At 35.3% G+C, this 19,162-nt stretch overlaps 3 protein-coding genes across 4 annotated transcripts; 2 read left to right on the top strand and 1 right to left on the bottom strand.

Annotated features, from left to right (window-relative positions):
- Positions 1 to 24: 24 nt before the first annotated feature.
- Positions 25 to 7,576, top strand: Bm10988 (Uncharacterized protein; the record flags this gene model as incomplete). Its single annotated transcript, XM_001899342.1, has 17 exons — positions 25 to 68; positions 469 to 941; positions 1,099 to 1,547; positions 1,824 to 1,907; positions 2,074 to 2,262; positions 2,480 to 2,574; positions 2,722 to 3,046; positions 3,167 to 3,441; positions 3,588 to 3,736; positions 3,846 to 3,940; positions 4,337 to 4,442; positions 4,548 to 4,888; positions 5,032 to 5,400; positions 5,608 to 5,772; positions 5,869 to 6,046; positions 6,143 to 6,484; positions 7,257 to 7,576. 17 exons carry the CDS (start codon positions 25 to 27, stop codon positions 7,574 to 7,576), a joined length of 3,999 nt encoding a protein of 1,332 aa, XP_001899377.1.
- A 1,834-nt stretch (positions 7,577 to 9,410) lies between these two features.
- Bm10989 (Uncharacterized protein) lies at positions 9,411 to 11,377 on the top strand (the record flags this gene model as incomplete). Its single annotated transcript, XM_043073659.1, has 5 exons — positions 9,411 to 9,604; positions 10,308 to 10,362; positions 10,454 to 10,629; positions 10,986 to 11,207; positions 11,290 to 11,377. The coding sequence occupies 5 exons, from the start codon at positions 9,411 to 9,413 to the stop codon at positions 11,375 to 11,377; spliced, it is 735 nt and encodes a 244-aa protein (XP_042929593.1).
- Positions 11,378 to 11,459: 82 nt separating this feature from the next.
- On the bottom strand, positions 11,460 to 18,380 carry Bma-xpo-3 (Uncharacterized protein; the record flags this gene model as incomplete). Of its 2 annotated transcripts, none has more annotated exons than XM_043073660.1 (25): positions 11,460 to 11,537; positions 11,642 to 11,717; positions 11,799 to 11,902; positions 12,103 to 12,281; positions 12,418 to 12,604; positions 12,841 to 13,044; positions 13,212 to 13,290; positions 13,375 to 13,574; positions 13,795 to 13,894; positions 13,977 to 14,071; positions 14,234 to 14,353; positions 14,477 to 14,536; positions 14,868 to 14,996; positions 15,278 to 15,389; positions 15,729 to 15,850; positions 15,940 to 16,033; positions 16,280 to 16,359; positions 16,451 to 16,596; positions 16,677 to 16,791; positions 17,031 to 17,114; positions 17,444 to 17,554; positions 17,681 to 17,813; positions 17,888 to 18,010; positions 18,137 to 18,213; positions 18,336 to 18,380. In XM_043073660.1, the coding sequence occupies 25 exons, from the start codon at positions 18,378 to 18,380 to the stop codon at positions 11,460 to 11,462; spliced, it is 2,853 nt and encodes a 950-aa protein (XP_042929594.1). The 2 variants fall into 2 exon arrangements, with proteins under 2 accessions (XP_042929594.1, XP_042929595.1); XM_043073661.1 differs by having other exon boundaries at positions 11,525 to 11,537; positions 11,799 to 11,871.
- Positions 18,381 to 19,162: the final 782 nt, after the last annotated feature.

A 19,162-nucleotide genomic window follows, 5' to 3' on the forward strand; every position in this document is an offset into this window, starting at 1 on the left:
ATTCCTTACGCTATTCATAGGAATATGATGTCTTCGAGCGGGTTTCGTCCTTTTGATGATCTTTCCGAGTAAGTTGTTTCCCCATAATTATCGAAATTTTTGATTTCTCATTCAGCGTATTTCTGTCGAGATGCCCATCTTTAAAGTAGTTGCTAATAGTTTTAATTGTGTGATGAAGCACTAAAATTCGAAGTGTTTTTTATTCTAAAATATCAAGAGTTTGATCTATTGCATGTTTTTTATGAGATTAATATATATATATATATATATTAATAGACTTGTAATAAACTTTATCTAATACCTTGCCAGTATATCTTTGTTTGTTATATATCTACTTTATATCTAAGTATCGTAGATAAAGCTTATTATATCTAGAACAGTCTTCATAGTTTCGCATACGTTCTTGATGTTAAAATTAAGTGGCTTGTGTAGATACAGCTCTTACAGTAAGCAACATTCATTTTGCAGGCATTATGAAGATGAATGGCTACAGTTGGGTCTAGAAGATGAAACTTTGAAATGTAGTAGTCCTCCTGCAACTGGAACTGTCGATTTTGGTCTTACTGTATCGACGAGATCCTGTCCATCGCCACTGAGCCATATCCCCACTCGCGAACCTTACCCTTCCGAGCCTCCACCCAAACTGTCCCCAATATCTGCGGAGCAACAGACTTTCATCACTTTAAGCAATAGTCGTATTCCTTCAGTACCTCCTGGGCCTTCGCAGTCTATTTTGCAACCTGCACCACAAGTCCAGTCATCCGAGCTAACCAGTGTCGAATATGAACTAAATCCTGATTTGAGCGTCCTATCGATACCCTCCAGTTCTCCACTTCTGGTTACTAAACCAACGGAATTGCAGTTTACCCAGCCCTCTGTTTCAGGTCTCCATCAAAATGGAGATTTTGCATCGTTTGTACAACTCGAACAAAGGGAAAAAAGTATGCACTTGGCTTATGATTTAAGGAGGAACTGAATTTTTTTCTAATGCACTAGTATTTTTTCTGTACTAATCTGGATCACACAGATCTCGACTTAATTGATCAGTTCATGGAGTTTTGTTTTTTAACATCGATTTTCATCTTAATGCATGTTTAGGAACAGTTATTCAACCTCAACAGCATCCTCCCGGATGTGTGCAAGCTGTTAATGGACAGTGGTTTGTACAGGCTCAAGTGCAACAAGTTCAGACTAGTGCAGGAACAGTTATAGCTGTAGTGCCAAATTTTTGTCGATCACAGGCGCAACCAGCAGGAACCAGTCAAAACCTGTCGCAAGCGCAAGTTTCGCAGTCGCAGTTGATTGCACACCCCATAGGAAATGGACAGGCTGTTAACAATGCTCAACCTACTACAGTCGCTACACAACATGTGATGCAGAATCATTCGCACCATCAGATCCAGCAGCAGCAGCAACCACAACAAATCGTACATGCTGCCCGCATGCCCCGTTCACTTACCGTGGGCGTTGCATCCGGTGCGCCACAACAGAGCCACTCTGTTATGCAGCATTTATTATCACAACCAGCTATTTCTCGTTCGCAAGTTGTAAGTTTTTACAAAGAGAAAAATAGTTTTTTTTTTTCAGTTAATTTAGCTGTTCATTCTGGAAAAGATAAACTAGGTTAGTTCTTAGAGAACGTCACTAGTCCCTTTCAACTCTTCGGCCGAATCTTGGATGCAGCTGCGCATATACCAAAATATTACGTTGAATAATCCATCATTTCTTGTAGCGTAGCGCCTAATTATTCTAAACTCTGCCCGATCGCATGTAATATATGTAGCGATAGTAATGAAGGTGGTATACATTTTTTATTGTTTAAGCAGACAACAGTTCAACCAGTGACTTCAGTTCCACCAACCACCAAAAAACAACGGAATTCTCAACCTCGAAATGGACGCAGAAAGGTCTTTAAACTTTTAACTGTTCACTATTTTGTATTATAACAGTGTAATTTCCTTCATAATACTTTCCTCTAATATTTTTCGATAAGGAAGAACCTAGGATCCTGTTTTATTTTCACAGTACTTTATTTGTTGCATATTTATGTGAATAATCTATTTCATTTTCTAGAATAATAGTCAGGGTGGCACTCTGGGATCTGTTTTGATAAAAGCAAACAAACTTGCTGCTGCAGCATCAACTGATGCATCCATAAATCAGTTGTTGCCTCCATCGCATGGGATTGAAATGAGGTTGAGTGTACAGAACAGCGAACAAGTGGCTAATCTTTCTAAGGAAATATCGCGCTTGCAAAATCTTGTAAGTTTTCTAGTTTTATATACTATAGTTTTAGATTCTAAGCTTTATGCATTTCAGTCGTGTGTGATCCACTTCTCTGGCATTGAAATTTTTGTTATGCTTGCAGGTTGTCATTTAATAAAGCAGTCAGTGATGAGTCGAAGTTAAATTCTCCATCCTTCATATAATAACATTTTAAATCTTGGAGATATGTCTGTTTAGTGTGAATTACTTTCAGCAAACTGCATATAATGTTGATCATTCAGCAGAAATAAAGGAGCTTGAAAATAAGCGAGCACAGATATTTTTTGAAGCCCTTGCGCAGCAGCATAAGTATGTTATTCTATAATTCACTTAGACTCGATGCATTTTTAATTTCTCTTTTTTGTCTATTTTTTCTCATGTTTTCTACTTGCTTTTTTCCTTTCCTTTTTTTTTTTTTTTTTTTGTACCTTATTTATCTACCTATTTGCATTTAAGGGATAAGGATTTGTTGTCGGCAGTAAATCCCAAACCGATGACTTTGACAGCACACACCAGACAAAGGAATCATAATAGGAGTAATCACAATAGTGGACAAGCATCTGTAGTGGTGCATCAAGTACAGCCTTCTACAAGCTACGAGCAGCAACAGCAACCAACTCATAGGCAACAACAACAGCAACCGAATTATGAAGTAGCAACACCGGCAAAAGTTCCGATTTCTTACCACAGTTCATATCAAATTTCGACTCACTATACTCCGGTTCATGAAACCCTCCAGAGCAGTCAGTTCAATGTTCGCAATAACAGTCAAATTCACCAGGTATGAAGGGTTTTCAGTATTAACCTCATGATTCTATTCAGTGCAAAATTTGAATTTAGTATTTAAAATTTAATCTCCATTGACTACTTTTTGATGACTGATGCTGCTATTACTTTTGAGGTGTCGACAACGCAGTATAGATCATACCGAGCGGCCGTCAACCAACCATCAGTGCAGCAGAATCAAGTACGGGAAAATTATATGCACACAGTGCCAAATACTGTACCCCAAGCTGTTATTTTGCAACCTGAACAACATCGCTCCCATCGTGTAGTTCGTGAGGTACCCTGTGAACCACTCCCTCCGCCGGTGCCATTATTTCCGCCACCAACTCTTAGATCGTCTGCTGAAACCGCGGCGTGTATTGCGAAGAAGAAAGTTGAAAGAACTAAAAGGTTTGTGATAGATGGCCTCTATTATCCTCTTTGATTTTGACGTCTTTTACGAAATTCGGTAAGTCTACGGGAAACTGTGACCAAAATATACAAATTGCTTGGATTCTTGTTTACTAGTGTTTATACTATCTCATCCACAATTTCAGGATCAACGATTACTTTTTATCACTCCATAATTCTGTGGAACATCCAGACGTGTCATCGCCTTTCCATGATCTCTCAGATGTGCTTCAACGCCTTCTTCCCTTCCATGTCTATTCAGAACCTGATTTCAATTCAGAAATTATAGACACTTGTACGTTTCTAATGATGAGAGTTTTCTCTTTCTTTTTTTTTACCAAAATAAAGAACATGTACTTTCTCGCTTAACTTCAAACTGTTTTAATTTCATAAAGCAATTTCAGTTGATTACCACTGCCTACGACATTTTGTGCATTTAAACAGCAGAAGACATATTATCGAGCAACGGATGCGATCTCTACTGTGTAAAGAAGCCATGGTTTGTTAATTTTCTTAAAACTAATACTTTAGTCGCTGGTGTACCAGTTGGGAAGTTGTAGTTTTCTCAGTCTTTCATTCAAGTTAAGAAAACAGTCAGTTAATCATCTGTCATTTGATGAAAAATACGTTGTTTTAGGCGCAAAGATTAATTTTTTTAAAGTTTAATGTGATGTACGTTCTGGAGTTTTTCTCTCTACAGTGACGAGTAGAACATTCATCAGAAGAATAACAATAAAAGATGGAATTTGAAGAGTCAGGTTAATCCAAGTTCGAGAAATTATGAATTTAATGAATGAAGTTCCTTATTAATTTTCAAATCATGAAACGTTCTGTTTGTTGCTCGAAAAGCTCGAAAAGGAAAATTGGATAAATGATTTTCTTATAATATTTTCAGGAGGGATACACTAAAGCGGATGAGTGCCTTTTACTTTCACTTGATACCGAACATGAACGTCGTCTGTTGCATGATGAAAAGCGAATGGCAGTTGTCTGTGGCAGAGGTAGAAAAAAATGTCACAAAATTAATGAAGTTGGGGTGTGGGATTTCATTTGTTACATCAAGGGTTTTGGGCTGAATATCTGAACTGTTAAAATCTCTTTTATAGAAGAATTCGTTGCAAAATCTACAATATGCAATCGTATGAATGGCATGGATGTAGAAGAATATCGAAAGGAATTAGTACCGAAAACTATTCCGAAATTACACTTTGATTATCACACGTTCTCGGAGAGCGAAATTGCTGCTCGTATTGTTAGTCCATTCACAGCGTCTGATAACGAAGATTCTCCAGTTTCAAAATCCACAGGTTCTGACGACGAAGAAAGGATGCTTTCTGATGTAACTGAAGAGATGCTGATTTTTGAAGAGACTGCAACAATAACCAATATAGAAAGAGATGCAAATGATCACGATATAAAAGGAAATGTTATCACAATAAATGGAGAGGTTAATTCTTAACTCGTGACAAATATAGAATATCTTTCGAGGAGTTGGTCAAGTATTTACTGTTCAAAGCTTGTTAATTTTATGTTTTCATTGCTGCAACTATTAAGTAGCAGTAGAGAGTAAATAGTAACATATATTTCCAGAAAAACTTGACCACAAATGACTGGGTTGACTCAAGTCCATCACTGGATTTACCTGAAATCACCTGTTGCACTTCACGAAGGAGGAAAGATTCAGTAAGCGCACACCAGGAGTCGTATTCGCCAGTCAGTGCTGAACAAATGTTTGTTGTAAAAAGTACAGTACCTGCTATTAAATCAACTGAACAAGTGGAGGCGGTCATCGCTTTAGCACATGCAACTACACTAAAGAGACTTTCATCACCTGTCATCGCAGAGGAAAATGAGGGCATCGAAAACTGTGTTCCGATAGAAAATAGCAGTAAAATTAGTGAAGCGGAAATAGGAAGTTGTGAAAACGATAGTTCACAAGTTCTGGAACGTAAAATCGAGGTCGTTTTTTTTTTTTTTTTTTTTTTTTTTGAGCAAGTCTTTGAATCTTATAAGGAGTACTGTTTAAATTGGTAATGCGTGATGTCTATATCATCTTTCGAAGAATTATTCAGAGTAAAGTGTTCTGAGTGTCATTTGGAAAGCTACTGTTAAAGCAGAATGATTTTCGTGAACAAGGAGCACTTTGAATGTAAAGTAATTGTTTAGGGTGAAAATTTTGAGAGACCTCCAATTCGAATAAAAATCGCATTAACTGATGTCAGTTTGAAAAACTGTATGAACAAAAGCAGCAATAAGAAGAATAAAGAAAAGAAGAAGAAGAAGAAGAAGAAGAGGAAGCACTGTGATCCCATGAAGACTGATAGTGGAGCGGTTTGTAAAAGCTTTGCTTTTTCATTTTTCTTTAGTTCAGTTTTCACAGGTAATTTGAAATTAATGACTTTACGACAATTTAGTTTCTACATTCAGGTAAATGGTTTACTGCCGAGTTGTTCGGGCTTGGATGATACGAGATCGGATGATGCTGCTTTGCATCGTGATGACACATCTCATCCACGCATTCTTATGCGTATAACGCGTAGAAATAATATTGTGTCAGTGACAGATCCGCGAACGAATCATATATCTCTACATATAACACCAAAAAGTAGTGACAACTTTGCTGTGTCTTGGCCTTTTTAATATCCAGGAGATCTTTTACCAGTTTTAGATAAGGTTTCTGTTTTTTTACCCGAAATTTAAGGTGGTGTTGATGAAGAACGAGAGCCCCCTCTGAAGGTTCCGAAATTGAAAATTCGGTTTGGTCGAAATAGAGAAGAGCATGTGGTTGATTCCGAACGACCAACAGTGGACCAGATATCGAATGGTGCACCGCACGAGATGGATAAATTACAAATAGGATTTGGAAAGGGCGATGTTGACCGTCTTAACCGACACAAACGAACGGCAGGAGTGGATTATAACCGAAAAATGACTATTATTATTCCAAAATCTGTGATTAAAAATTCCTATGTGTCATCTTGTAACTCCGACAACTCGATCTCAGCAGCTGTCAGTTCTAACGCACAATTCTCACCTAATTCAGGTAAATTCCTTTTTTTTTTTTTTTTTTAAGTAATCTTGATTTATTGGGGTTTTTTTTTTTTTTTTTTTTTCAAGACTTTTTATATTTTAATGCACAATCTTATATGTTGGTTCTCATCTGTTACGGGATCTGCTGTGAACTAAAATGCAGTATGAGCAATTCTAATTTAGAGTGTAATAGTATAGTAGTAGTAGCCTGTTTCCGAGTTTTTTATAAGTTTCAGAGGAGAGGCTTTTCCATTTGTTTGGACTATACCTTTTTAGGAAATTACAATGTAATGAATTGTTATGCATATTTATCGATTAGAAGTCTCTGTCATGTGCAAACTGCAAAAATGTTTTATTATTGTTTATCAGCCATTTTTTCATCCTCTAATTGATACTAGCTTTTCGATTAGTTTTATTATTATTATTATCATAATTTCGAGCCATAAGTTTTTGTGAACATTTCCGAGTTATTTCTGTTACATTTGGATGTATATCTATCTTTTTCTTCCATTTATCTAGTAAGGAACTGCATCATTTAACTTGCTAGATTTTGCTGTTGGATTAACTTTTTTTAAAGCCTAAAACGATATATGTTCCTTTTTTTACCTTTTAAACAAACGCTTTTATTAGATAAATTACTGAACAAAAAGTAATAAGCATGTAAAAACGTTTTTTAATAACACACAATGATTGTAACAACAGAAGTCCGACTGTTGTATAGTCCATTCCCATTTGATATCTCTAAAATTGGTCTGGAACTAATATGAAAGGTGAGATAATTTCAGAATTATCGGACGAGGAAGAAGATGAGCAACTGCGTGCACAAGCTGATAGCGTCATCAGCCGTTTAAATGACTGGGGCACGAAAAATACTGTGACACGTCAAACTGATGCACTTTCCCGATTGGTTGCTAGTGGACCTTTGGTAACTCCGGTCCTGGATCGGCTTCTTCCGAGTGATCCATGGTTTTTTAGTATGGATGTGAAAAATCACTCAACAGTCGACTCCAATGACACTGCTCGTTCACACATGGCATGGCTTGGATCTACCGCCAGTCACTCGCATAGTTTAAAAACCACGATCAGCATCAGTAAGCCGAATTAGAATTATGGTTTTTTGTCCTTTTTATGGCGTCTTCACTTTCCATTTCTACAAGGAGCGACAATTCTTTAGTTTGTTTTATTAAACTAATAAAGTATCGGGACACATTTAACTTTAAAGGATTGCTTAGTGATTCTAATTAAAACTTTGAGTTAGTCTCAAGTTTAAATTTATTAAAAAATTGTTATTCTGTCGCGAAATAAGAAAGTGGAAACGCAAAGTCGTCTGTTTATTGTGTTTATGTTTATTTGAGCGCGGGTTTCATGTCTTTCTGCTGCTTTGTGGTGGTGTCTCTGTTGCAGTAAATAGCTACTACTGTGGTGAACAGTTTTGACTAGTTTTATACAATTTGGTTTATTTTAATATTATTGCTGTTTCGATCTGAAATAATTTGCTTCACTATCCGAGTGGGGTGAATAGATTCAATTCGACTGCTTTTATTGAAAATAAGTATGATGAACTTTTGAGATAATCACAGTTTCAGTATATTCGTTTTGTTTTTTAATTTGTTTTTTCATTGTTAAAGAACACAGATCTGTAATCTTTTTTAATGTCCTGTGTCCATTTTTTTTTTGCACCATTTATATTTATAGCTTAGTTCTTTGCGGTCTTCCTAAAATGAATTATTTTATTCATCAAATGCCTTAAACTCAAAACATTCTCTTTATTGCTAACCGCCCCCTCTTTTCATCCTCTCCCCATTCATTTCTGTTTCGTTGCGGTGCTTTCCTCTGTAACTTTTTGAAATATGCTGCTAAAATGTTGTTTTTACAAATATTTTGTATTGTATGAATAATATGTAATGATGTCCTATTTTGTATGGTATTATGTTGTCACTACAAATAGGATGGAATTTATTGGTTGGTTCTTTCAGTTCTAAATTTTCTTATACCTATGATAAGTTCCTTCCTACAGATTGTACAATATTTCTGTACAGGTCCAGACAGTGTACGCGTCTTATCATTTTTTTCTTCATTGTACTGGCCCCTACACAGATCCGCAAACACATACACAGTATTCTAATCTCAAACTGATCTAATTTGTCCATTTTGTCCACCTTTGAACTTGTTCGTTGTCTTTAGTTTTCATTCGAGGAGAAACTGTATATTTTTAATATTAAGTTGTGTGTTCAAAGTAATGAGCCTGTTCAGAAATAATATGTAGATATGGAGCATAAAGCATTCCGCATATGTAAGCATATTTTGTAGAAAAAAAAACTGTACGCGAGAAACTGTACTTTGAGATTTTAATTTCTCACATTCTTTCCCTTTATTGTTTTAATATGGGAAGTGGTGAGCCCTCCAAACAGGCCAGATTTCAACGAAGAAAGATTATGTAGAACAACACATCGTGGGTTCGGATTTGTTAGTAGGTGTTCGTGGAGCCATTAAAGAGCAACCTTTTACGAATCCCCTGAATTCGGAAAGAGCCAGTGGGAGAAACAGTAATTGGGCTCATTGAAATGCTTTTGCAACCGGTTACGTGTAGCAAATTTTAAAGTGTATCAAGTCGTTGGCAGTGGAAGTGTATGCGTCTAGTGGTAAATAAATATAAGCGTGTGTCGTATATGTCATTAGTTTGATAGTAGAGGTATGTAGCAGCGAGATTTGTGAAAGCAACTTCTTTGTAGAAATGATTATCTTAACATTTTCGGATATAATTATGGGGGGCCTGTGGGTATGATATTTCTAGAGTTTCTGGATGATTTTGACGTGGACTTTCTTCCATATCGTAGCGTCACCTAATCCATTTTCCTGTCCATAAAAATTTATTCAATTGTATATTTGTTGTACAAAAGTCATTTGTTCTCTTATTGTTATTGCAGGTTAGCCCTAGAATGGATATCTTCTCTTCGAGTTTTAACGCTGAGAAGGTTTTAAATGAATTTGAACTACCCTTCATCGAGTCCAAGGGTTTTAAATCAGTTGACGAATTTGAGCAGTACTTGCGCAGCACAAATGCCGCATTTGTCGCACAATTACAAAAAGTGGAGATTCAGGAAAACATCAAGAAATCAACTGGACTCTCCAGGTGGAAATTCTATTGTAAAAGCTAAAATTAAACTTTAGACAACTTATCAGAGACGTCGAGTATTTGTAATTGCCTGTATGTCCAAATATAACATTAAAAACATCTCTCTTCCCTTAAATAATTTTTTCTTTTAATTCAAAAAGACTCACATACAACAAACATCATTTGAAAAGTTAATCATTACTTTGCATTTCGTTATGTTGTTATCGCTGCAGTGCTGATTAGCACATGCAAGGTTGGCATAATATCCAGGCAAAAGAGATGTGGTTTGTCAGATCATTTTTACCTTGACCATTTTGATATATGCATAGCAAAATCGCCAGGTGTGTACACAATGTAAATAGATTTGCAGTTGCGTGGGCCGCATCATGTTCAAGGAGAAGACTTTGAAAGTCCAGAAAATCAATAAAAAATCCTTAACTGCATATCTGCACATATATACATAAAAAAGTCCCCTAGTGATTTTCCCGCCTTAATATGATTTCTCTGTTCCATCCAGTGTCGGTTATCAGTTAAATTGACTTCCCCCATTTACACTTCCTTTTCATTACAAGTTTGTACAGGAATTCCTTAATCGCACAAGGCGAACTAAATTCCGATTAAGCAGTCAGGACTGTCCCTTTGACATTCATTTGTTGCTCTTTTAAAACTTCCACAAGAAATTTTACTGCAAGACAGTACTAATTTCCAAAACTTATTTTAGGAGAGCTCGGCTATCACAAATGTGTGCGCAAAGGGGAAGAAACATAACTGAATCTGTTGAGTTGCGGAGAAGCCTCAATAAGGCTAGTCACATGAAAATGATTTTATAATTTTCCAACTTAATATTTGTAACTCAGCTACTTATAGAAATGGAGCGCTGTTAATTTGTTCCAAACAAATCAGCAAGGACCAATGAAACGTCTGGAAGAGTGCATGGAACAGGGTCACCCAGTACGTATTAGTTTGCGTGGGCGAAATAGCGTGAACTCTTCCATTCAAGCAAAAATTATTGCATTTGATAAGCACTGGAACCTGCTGATAAGGTTTGTCATACATTGACACAAGTCACCGAGAATTCTGTGTTGCCTTCTAATCTAGCCATAACATATTACCCCAAATCCCACTGATTATTATTAATTTTAAAAAAGTAAATAATCAAATAATCGTCCCAAAATGGCCGTAAAGCTACAAGGTGAAATCTTTCATGTTCTCCTGAAATATGTGCTTACTTAACGTGATCCCAGGTGTAATTGTGTTTACTCGAGTACAGATATGTGGTTTCTTTCAAGAAGCAAATATAAGTTGAAAACTTTAAACCTGATTCAACATTATTCATAACTGACAAAGTTTAGTGAGCATTTAATGATATTCATAAGCGTAAATCAACAAAGTAATATAGAGATGGTGATGAGAGTTTCAATCCACCAATGAATATGAAACGTCGAACCACCAAAAGTATACATGCAGTAGGACCATACCAGTATTCTGAAAGCCAATGCGAGGATAGGGAAGGTAAAACAAAAACACTATGGCAACGTCATCTACCGTGTTCTCTGATACGTGGGGACGACATTGTCTTGATATCTGTTTCTCCACAAATGTCTGTTAAGCGTTTTTTACGGTAAGTGCGTTTGCAAAGACATATCTATATTTCTGGTGACGTGCAATTTATGGCAAAAATATTTGGAAGACGTAATATTTAGGAATGACCAGCAAAGAACTGATGGGACAAGGACTCACTTATCAGATTTCAGAAAGTCTTTTCGCCTTTTGCAGGATACCAACAGATAAACATGTGATCTGATTTCACGCCACATAACAATATGTGCATATGATAAAATTATTTTAGAAATTGGATTAATTTTCTAATTCTTCACTGTGCAATAGTATCCGCTTTCATTCGCCTTAGCTGAGCATACTGCGTATCCAACGCCTTTTCTAGTTGTTTACCCTATAACTTTTTCTAGTTTATAACAAATATATTGTTATTCTGTCACAGCATGTAAACCTCTTACACTGAAACTGTATTAAGCTTCAATAAATCAGGTTACTTACCTTATAACTAGACATACACTGACAAAAATTTCGGGCAAAGTGTGCAGGAAGGGACAATTGTAAACACTGGTCGAACCTACAAAGATCGTTGTGGTTAACAATGTTAAACTTCATTTTAATTTAGATCAGAGCAGTAAAACCAACCGGTACGTCTCACCTTTCCAAAGAACAAGACCGTAGAGTTTGTAAACATACATAGATTTCGTGCTGGAGCAAAATACACTGAGCGTCTGTAAGGTCATGATTTCCGTTAAGAGGAGTCTGCAAACGATACTGACCAGGTCATGCTTATAAAATGGTATTTTGTAGAGACAAAAAACTGCTTGTACTGTTAGGCCATACACAAAATCTGATAAAATCGAAGAGTCTCCAGAAAAACAGGATTAACATAACAGAATGCTTTCGCGCGTTAAGATTCAATTACGACCCATTTTGCCAAATCTGCATGGATAAAAAATTACCTGAAGCGCACCACAAACCGCCTTCTCCCATAAAAACTCGATACAGGCAACTGATCCATCGTTCGACAATTTTAGAAATAGTTTACTAATGATTTGGAATGTCATCCGCTGTGTTGGCACATCATTTAAGCTCATGAAGGAAATTAGTGAGTCGGCTATTTTGTTGAGAAATTCGACGCCTTCAAATTAAAGTTATAAAGAGTTAAATTTTTCAATTATCCTCAATCAAATAAGATGAAATCTGGAAATGAATTAACCAGCTGTTACTTTTTGTCAAAAATTTCCACGCAGTGATATACTTTTGTGATTACTTACCACAGTCTGTCAACATAACAGTTAGGTCATGTGTCAAGATGCTCAATATTGTTTGCAGAAAGGCCCGGTTGTAATAAACCATGTCCTTAACATGGCTCTCATTGCATGTATCAACTGAAGTTCTTTGTGCAGCCCATAAAATATCAAACAGAGCTGGGATATTCAAGCCAATTTCCAAAAGACGTTTCTGAAATGACAAAAGTAAGGGTTGTCACCCTCTGTAGTAACAGTAACAAGAACAGAGAATAGAGGAAAGCGCTGCTTAAATATTCAAAATATGACCATATGGAAAACTTAAATTTCTACTTGTTTGTGAACTGTTTGACTATTCAAAAATGGCCACATTATAGTGGGAATTTACCTAACATCTAGTAGTGAAAGAAATCAATTTTGAAGCAAACAGTGAAGTCCATAAGAACATACCTTAAATTTGCTGAAAATTTGCTGCAGTAAAATAAGAAAGTCATGCATCATTTTAAGATCTAAATCGACATCAAGATACTTGTTGCAAATAGCTGGTAACATAGCTAGTATTTCACCATCAAGACAAGTGATCATCCGATGAAGATACTGCCTCAGTGCATCCAATCCTTCGACATTATTTGGAGTTACTTTATCCAGAAAAACCTAATAATCATATCAACTCACTATAGTCCCAATAATTACGAATGTTGGAGAACAATAGCATAGCTTATGGAATAAAGTTTTCATTTCATAATGGATCTTAGCCTGTTTTACGCAGTTACAGGACATGCAACATATTAAGATATAAGATAAGCAAATGAAGAACGTACTTCCATCAATTCAATGAAAATGATAGTACACTGACAGTACTGCATGGTGTAGTTGTTTGAAAATGCTTTAGTAACACGACTGAAAATACGAATAATCTCTAAGAATATGATCAGTTCTTTGATATAATTATCAAAATAATACAATTTCAAAACAAAAACTCACGCGCTGTAACCAATAACATCAGCAAATCGCTGATGAAGCTGCTGTACTTCATCCACATTCTTTGTTCGTGATAGCCTTTCCGTTATACGTGAGAATTTTTGAAGCAATGATAAACCGAGAATTTTCATGCATTCTTGTTTCCTTTCAACGGGTAGATTACTGTGAATAATTAGCACTGATGTAGATTCATAGAGATACATCTGGAATTTAATCAAAACTATTTAATGATTCTAAAAGCTTCAAATATATTTAGAAAAGAAGATCTGATAATTGGAAACAGTTAAAAATTTTCAACATATTTAAAAAACTGCTAGTTTAAACATAAGTTAACTAAAGGATAACATCACTGGTGGGAAAAAGCAAAAACTAAGAGACCCTACAACAGTATATAAAGGAAAACGGAAAACGAAAAAAAAAGACCTGGTCCTCTTTCGAGAGTTGGTAATCTTCTTCGGATGTTACGGTGAAAAATGACTCTAACTGTGCGAGAATATTTTCAGCTTGGCTACCCACGAAAAGCCTGAAAGTATTTTTTTTTTTTTCTAATAAAAACATTTTTTTGAGTGTTTTTTCAATAAAAAAAAATTTTTTTTTTTGCTTACTTATGTGCTTTTACAAAGCGACAAAATAAGTAGATAATGCGACTTCTTGATCGTAATGAAGCCTGACGAATACCACGTGTATCCAAGAATGCTTCCTGAAATGAAAACTAAGAAATGATTGTCTAAGTAAGCATATAGCAATGAAGAGAAAATCCACGTAAACATATGACTGAGCTGAAAAACATTCCCTGAATGAGTCATACATTATATACATAAATGTTTACTAGATATGTAAGGCCGAAATTTGAAATCCAAACCAGTATTAACGGCAGTAGACCAGTACTATTTTGTAAGATCCTTTCATAACGGCAAGCAATTTCGAAGAATAATGTATTGATACAAGGTAATCCACAATGATTTATTGTACTTTGTAGAATCTAAATGAAACACGTAGATATTTGTACGGCTTCAAAGAGAATAACATACAAAAACGTTTTATTGCATTGTTCGGCATAGTCAAAATAAAGTTTGTAATTTCGAAACCTTAATGAATAACAGACCTGTATTGCCAATATTTTTGCACGCTCAGAAATTAAACCACTATTACTTCCGAAATTTGTCTGCAAAAAAAAGGACACATTATTTCACATAGTTTAGATTGACTTGACTTAACTTCCACTTTCCTGACACTAGTTCCTAGTACGTATCGTTTCAATTTTTATAAGTAAAAAGAAATGTCTACCAACAAAATAACTTGTTGAAGTGCAAAATAAACTGTTTAGCTCAAGTCATATATGAATTTATGACAAATGACTAAAATAACACAACATAAAAGTCTTTTAAGTGAGGAACCATTTCGTTTTTCTTTTTTTTTTTTTTTTTTTTTTGGGATATAATTCTGTATATTCAAAAGTAAACTTCGAATTATTCAAAGCATATGAAATAATATACGTGTATGAAGTCGGCAAGATCATACACTAGTGCTAACGTAGCTTCAACAACATTCATTTGGCACTGCTTCCAGTTTTCACATACATTTTGCACTGATGGCTCCAGTTTCATCAATATCGGTTCCGGTTCCTAAACTATGTAACCAACGACTTTTGAAACTAAATAACCGAGAGCATCCAAATATTAACACAAAGAAACTAGTTTAATAATCTAGGAGCAACTTTAAGTTACAAAATGAAAGTTATTCTCGGTTAAAATATTGCATATTGTCATAATTACCCACAGCTGTTTCACGCACCCTGATGTGATTTGATTTCAGCACTCCTCGGTCTTTTTTTTCTCCCTCTCTCTCTCTTACTCCTAAGTCTTGATTAGTCGTTTCGCCCAAATTCAATAAGAAAATAACGTACAAAATTCCCAACTGCTGAAAGCATATTTCGAAGTTGCCTTCTATACGCCATGAATTCAGCAACAACCTCACCATCCGTATTACTTAAATCAACATCACTTGCTGCTTTGTACCTAAAAAACAAAAATTATTTATAATTTTGCAAAAAGTTGTGATAAGAATATCAGAATATTAGTTCCAATGACTTCCTTAATCCTTAATCGTATCTAACTTTTCGACTGGCAAATCAAGAAAAATAAGTCAAATTTCAGTCACTATGTGTACGCACATATCATTTTGGTTAGACAGACAATAACGTGAAGCATGATGCAGCATGCATTTATAAATTCAAATAGAAAAGACAAATTTTTAACATAAATTACTACCTAATAAAAATTTGTGGTTTACTGCCTAATGAAATTTACTATTAACTACCTAATGGAATTTTGTAGTTTACAAACGAATAAGTTAACCTATCTATGGCTATGCAAATCATTCGACTAGTGAAGTCGTGACGCTTCTCAAATTCCTGAGTTTTAAGAATACAAACATAACGCCGTAAAAACTCGACAACAGTTTCAGACGCATCTATATCCTGAAACTTTATAGTTCTCTATAAAAAGTACTTCAGCTGAAATAACAGCAAATGTGAACGAATGCAACAAAATTATAAAAAATAAAGACCTCATTAGAAAAACATAACAAAGCGATATCAGCTTGTTCTTGAAGAAGCACTTCACACTGCATAGATTTTTCTACATCACCAGTTTTTGAAAAGCTGAAAACTATTTTATGCAAAAAGCGTACTTAATCCATTTTACCTTGCCGTATACGGATTTTGCTCTTTTAGTCTAGGAAATGTTGTACAAAGAAATTTTCAGTTCAGAATTTATATCAAAGCATACTGAGATAAGTGAAATTTAGCGTCTTCAAACTACTACGTTCCTTTTTAAGTTGATATCACCAGTTGAATTGAACAAAGTGTGCTATGCGGTACCACTTTGGTGGGAAATCAAAAAGATACCATGTATGGCAATCGATTAAAGCGCATCCTAATGAACTTATGAGAGCTCCAGTTCTCAAAACGTCATCAGCATCATTTTCCTGCAAATATTCTGTTGTATTTCATCCATGAAGGATGGATAAATGAAGTATTTCTAAGAAAACTTCACCAAAATTACTTGGTAATGCTTACTCTCAAATCAAATGACCCGTTCTCACGCAAAATAGTGCAAAGCGATGCAGTCAGTACAAGCTTCTTTTCAGCATCCATACCTTTCGTGACCATTGCATTGATCGCTGATATTGCTGATTCACAAGTGTGTTCATTTTTCAAACAATCTAAAGATCATCATGACAAATCTACCCACTTTGACATAGGGTAAAAATATTTAAAAGTTATTAGGCATATAAACAGCTACTAATAATAAATGGGATGGTAGTGTTGTTGACAACAAGTTCCAAATCAATCCAATCGATGTAACAAGCAATAACATCCAAGCAAAGTTCTCGAGTCTTCAAATCATTGTTTTCAGCCTAAAGATATGGAACGAAGTTTTCAAATCATATGCAATCTGAGTACTGATATTTTTGATTAAAAAACTTTATTTACGGATTTTATAAAATAAGAGACTTTGTTCTTCAGAACAGTGCTAGTAATAATAAAATTCACTTTGCAGTTTAAAATTAATTTCCAGCACGTAAATCGTAGAATATGGTGAAATAATGACAAAAACTTCGAACTGTAGCAGTTCAACAAAACTGGTTAAACTGACTAGTATCTGAGTCCATATTAGTGCTAGACTATAGTTGCAGTTATCACGCATAGCATCCTTTATCCGCATATTTCTTTCAGTCTCCTGCAAGAAAGAAACATCAAAACAAAAGCAATGTGAAAGTTGATATTAAGCAAATAACTACTTTCTAACAAAACAAATTTAACAATAATTACGCATGTTTTTTTTTAAAATTTATTTTATGTAGAACGAAAAAATTAAGTCCAAGTGAAATCTTTATGTAGTTTCTTGCTTATTTACTCTGCTTGTTCTGCATTACTACTTTTCTATCTCGATGACAGTGATTATGAATAATTCTGCACTTCTACTGACATAGAGATAAAAGTACCCAAGTAGGTACAACAATTTCTGAAACAGAACAACAAACATATCCTTTCTTCAAATTGCAATACCTGCTTGGTGCGCCGGATCTCTCGATCAACTACCTCACAGTCGATAGCAATTAAAGTACGCAGGAAAAAGACCGTTATTTCAGGTGATGATACCATCTGTTGGAAAAATACCTACAGGCAAAGAAAACAATCAATCATAACAATTCTTTCTTTGACTTACATTAGCAGAAAAAGCTTTTGGTCGATATAAATTAATATCGACCAAAAAACTAATAAATTAAGCCATTTTAAACCTACTGCACAGATATAAAGGAAACTTGCCTCTTCCATGAAATTCGGCCAACGTTTAGGAAAATCGGTGGCAAAAACCAATGCAAAGAGCTGAGCCATTTTGTTCACCAAATATGACGGCAGATTTTCAGGTGAACTTCTGGAATAAAAATTTGCAGTTTAAAGAATAAGATCATCATTCTGGAAAAACGGCGCATCTTATGTTGGACTTACAGGCGACGCAACCATCCATACATCCATCTTCGAATAATATCCTGATCCTGATCGTTATCCGCATAGCGTACTGTCAAATATGTTTCAATCACCTGCAGAAGCATAAAATGCTCCTCCGGATCACTGAAATTTGTTTCTTTGACGATACCTGTTCAGAAAAATCAAGCCATCATTGCTGTTATATAAAAAAATACCAGAAATGAAACCGGTTTAGTTCATAAAAAAGACTTTTTTAATAAGCATCCGCACCAGCCACTAATGATTTTTTCGATGCAGTTCTTCCAACCATCGCGTTCGTTCTTCAACTTTTCTATGTATTCGAAAATCTGTAAATCAACAAGTTGTATGTTCACTTGTTTCAGCTATGATGCAAATTATCCGTTATAAAAATGGCTTTATGATGACACCCTAAAGCTTTTTAAAATAACTTATAACTAAAATAACTTACCAAGTGATGCTGTGCAGTATTAGCCAATGAAGCAATAGAAATCATAATCAACAGTACCACAGAATCTATGAATGTCACTTTCTTGAACAATACACCTAAACGTTGAAGCGGAAAAACTAAAGCATAAATCTATTAAATACATTTAAGAAGAATCGAAGAAAATCTTTTTCAAAAAGTCAACAATATCCTTTCCGGGATTCATAATCGCTTTGCTCTGCTTATAGGAAATAAGATCTAACTTATCAGAGTCAGTGCTTTCTAGGAAACTGCTGGAAGACTGTGGAAAACCGAGCTCCGACTTGTCAAGAACACTTCGGAGGTGGAAAGCACCAGACACCTGCTACCGTTTGTTGAGCCTTATTTCGAATCGTTCCTCAGCACAGCGAGACACGAAGTTTCACAGCAGAAAAGACGGAATTGGGGTGAAATATTGTAATTGATTGGTGCCAGGCACTTCTAAGAAAGTGTGGATAACTAATCATGGTATTGTTTTCTACCGTTATTGGTGGAGGCGGGGTATAGGTTGAGAAGGTTGCACTGCTTTGGGAAACATTTTCTTGTTTTATCACGTTCGAGGACGACAAAACAAGAACGATTGGGATTTCTTCGAGAAATCCCAGTCTGTTTTCTATTTTTAAACATTTCTGCTGGTACCCTGAATTTTTCATTTTAAACAAAACATGCATTAACCTCATCATGCAGATGAAGACCTGGTAATCCGAAAAAGGCTGACAGAGTTGGTTCTAGGAACAACATCATCCTCTTTCGTTTTTATAGTAGGATACATTTTTTCTTTTATATGTAAACTGTAAAACATGTTTACATGT

The sequence above is a fragment of the Brugia malayi genome (assembly GCF_000002995.4).
Source record: "Brugia malayi strain FR3 genome assembly, contig: Bm_v4_ChrX_scaffold_001, whole genome shotgun sequence".
Classification (NCBI taxonomy): domain Eukaryota; kingdom Metazoa; phylum Nematoda; class Chromadorea; order Rhabditida; family Onchocercidae; genus Brugia; species Brugia malayi.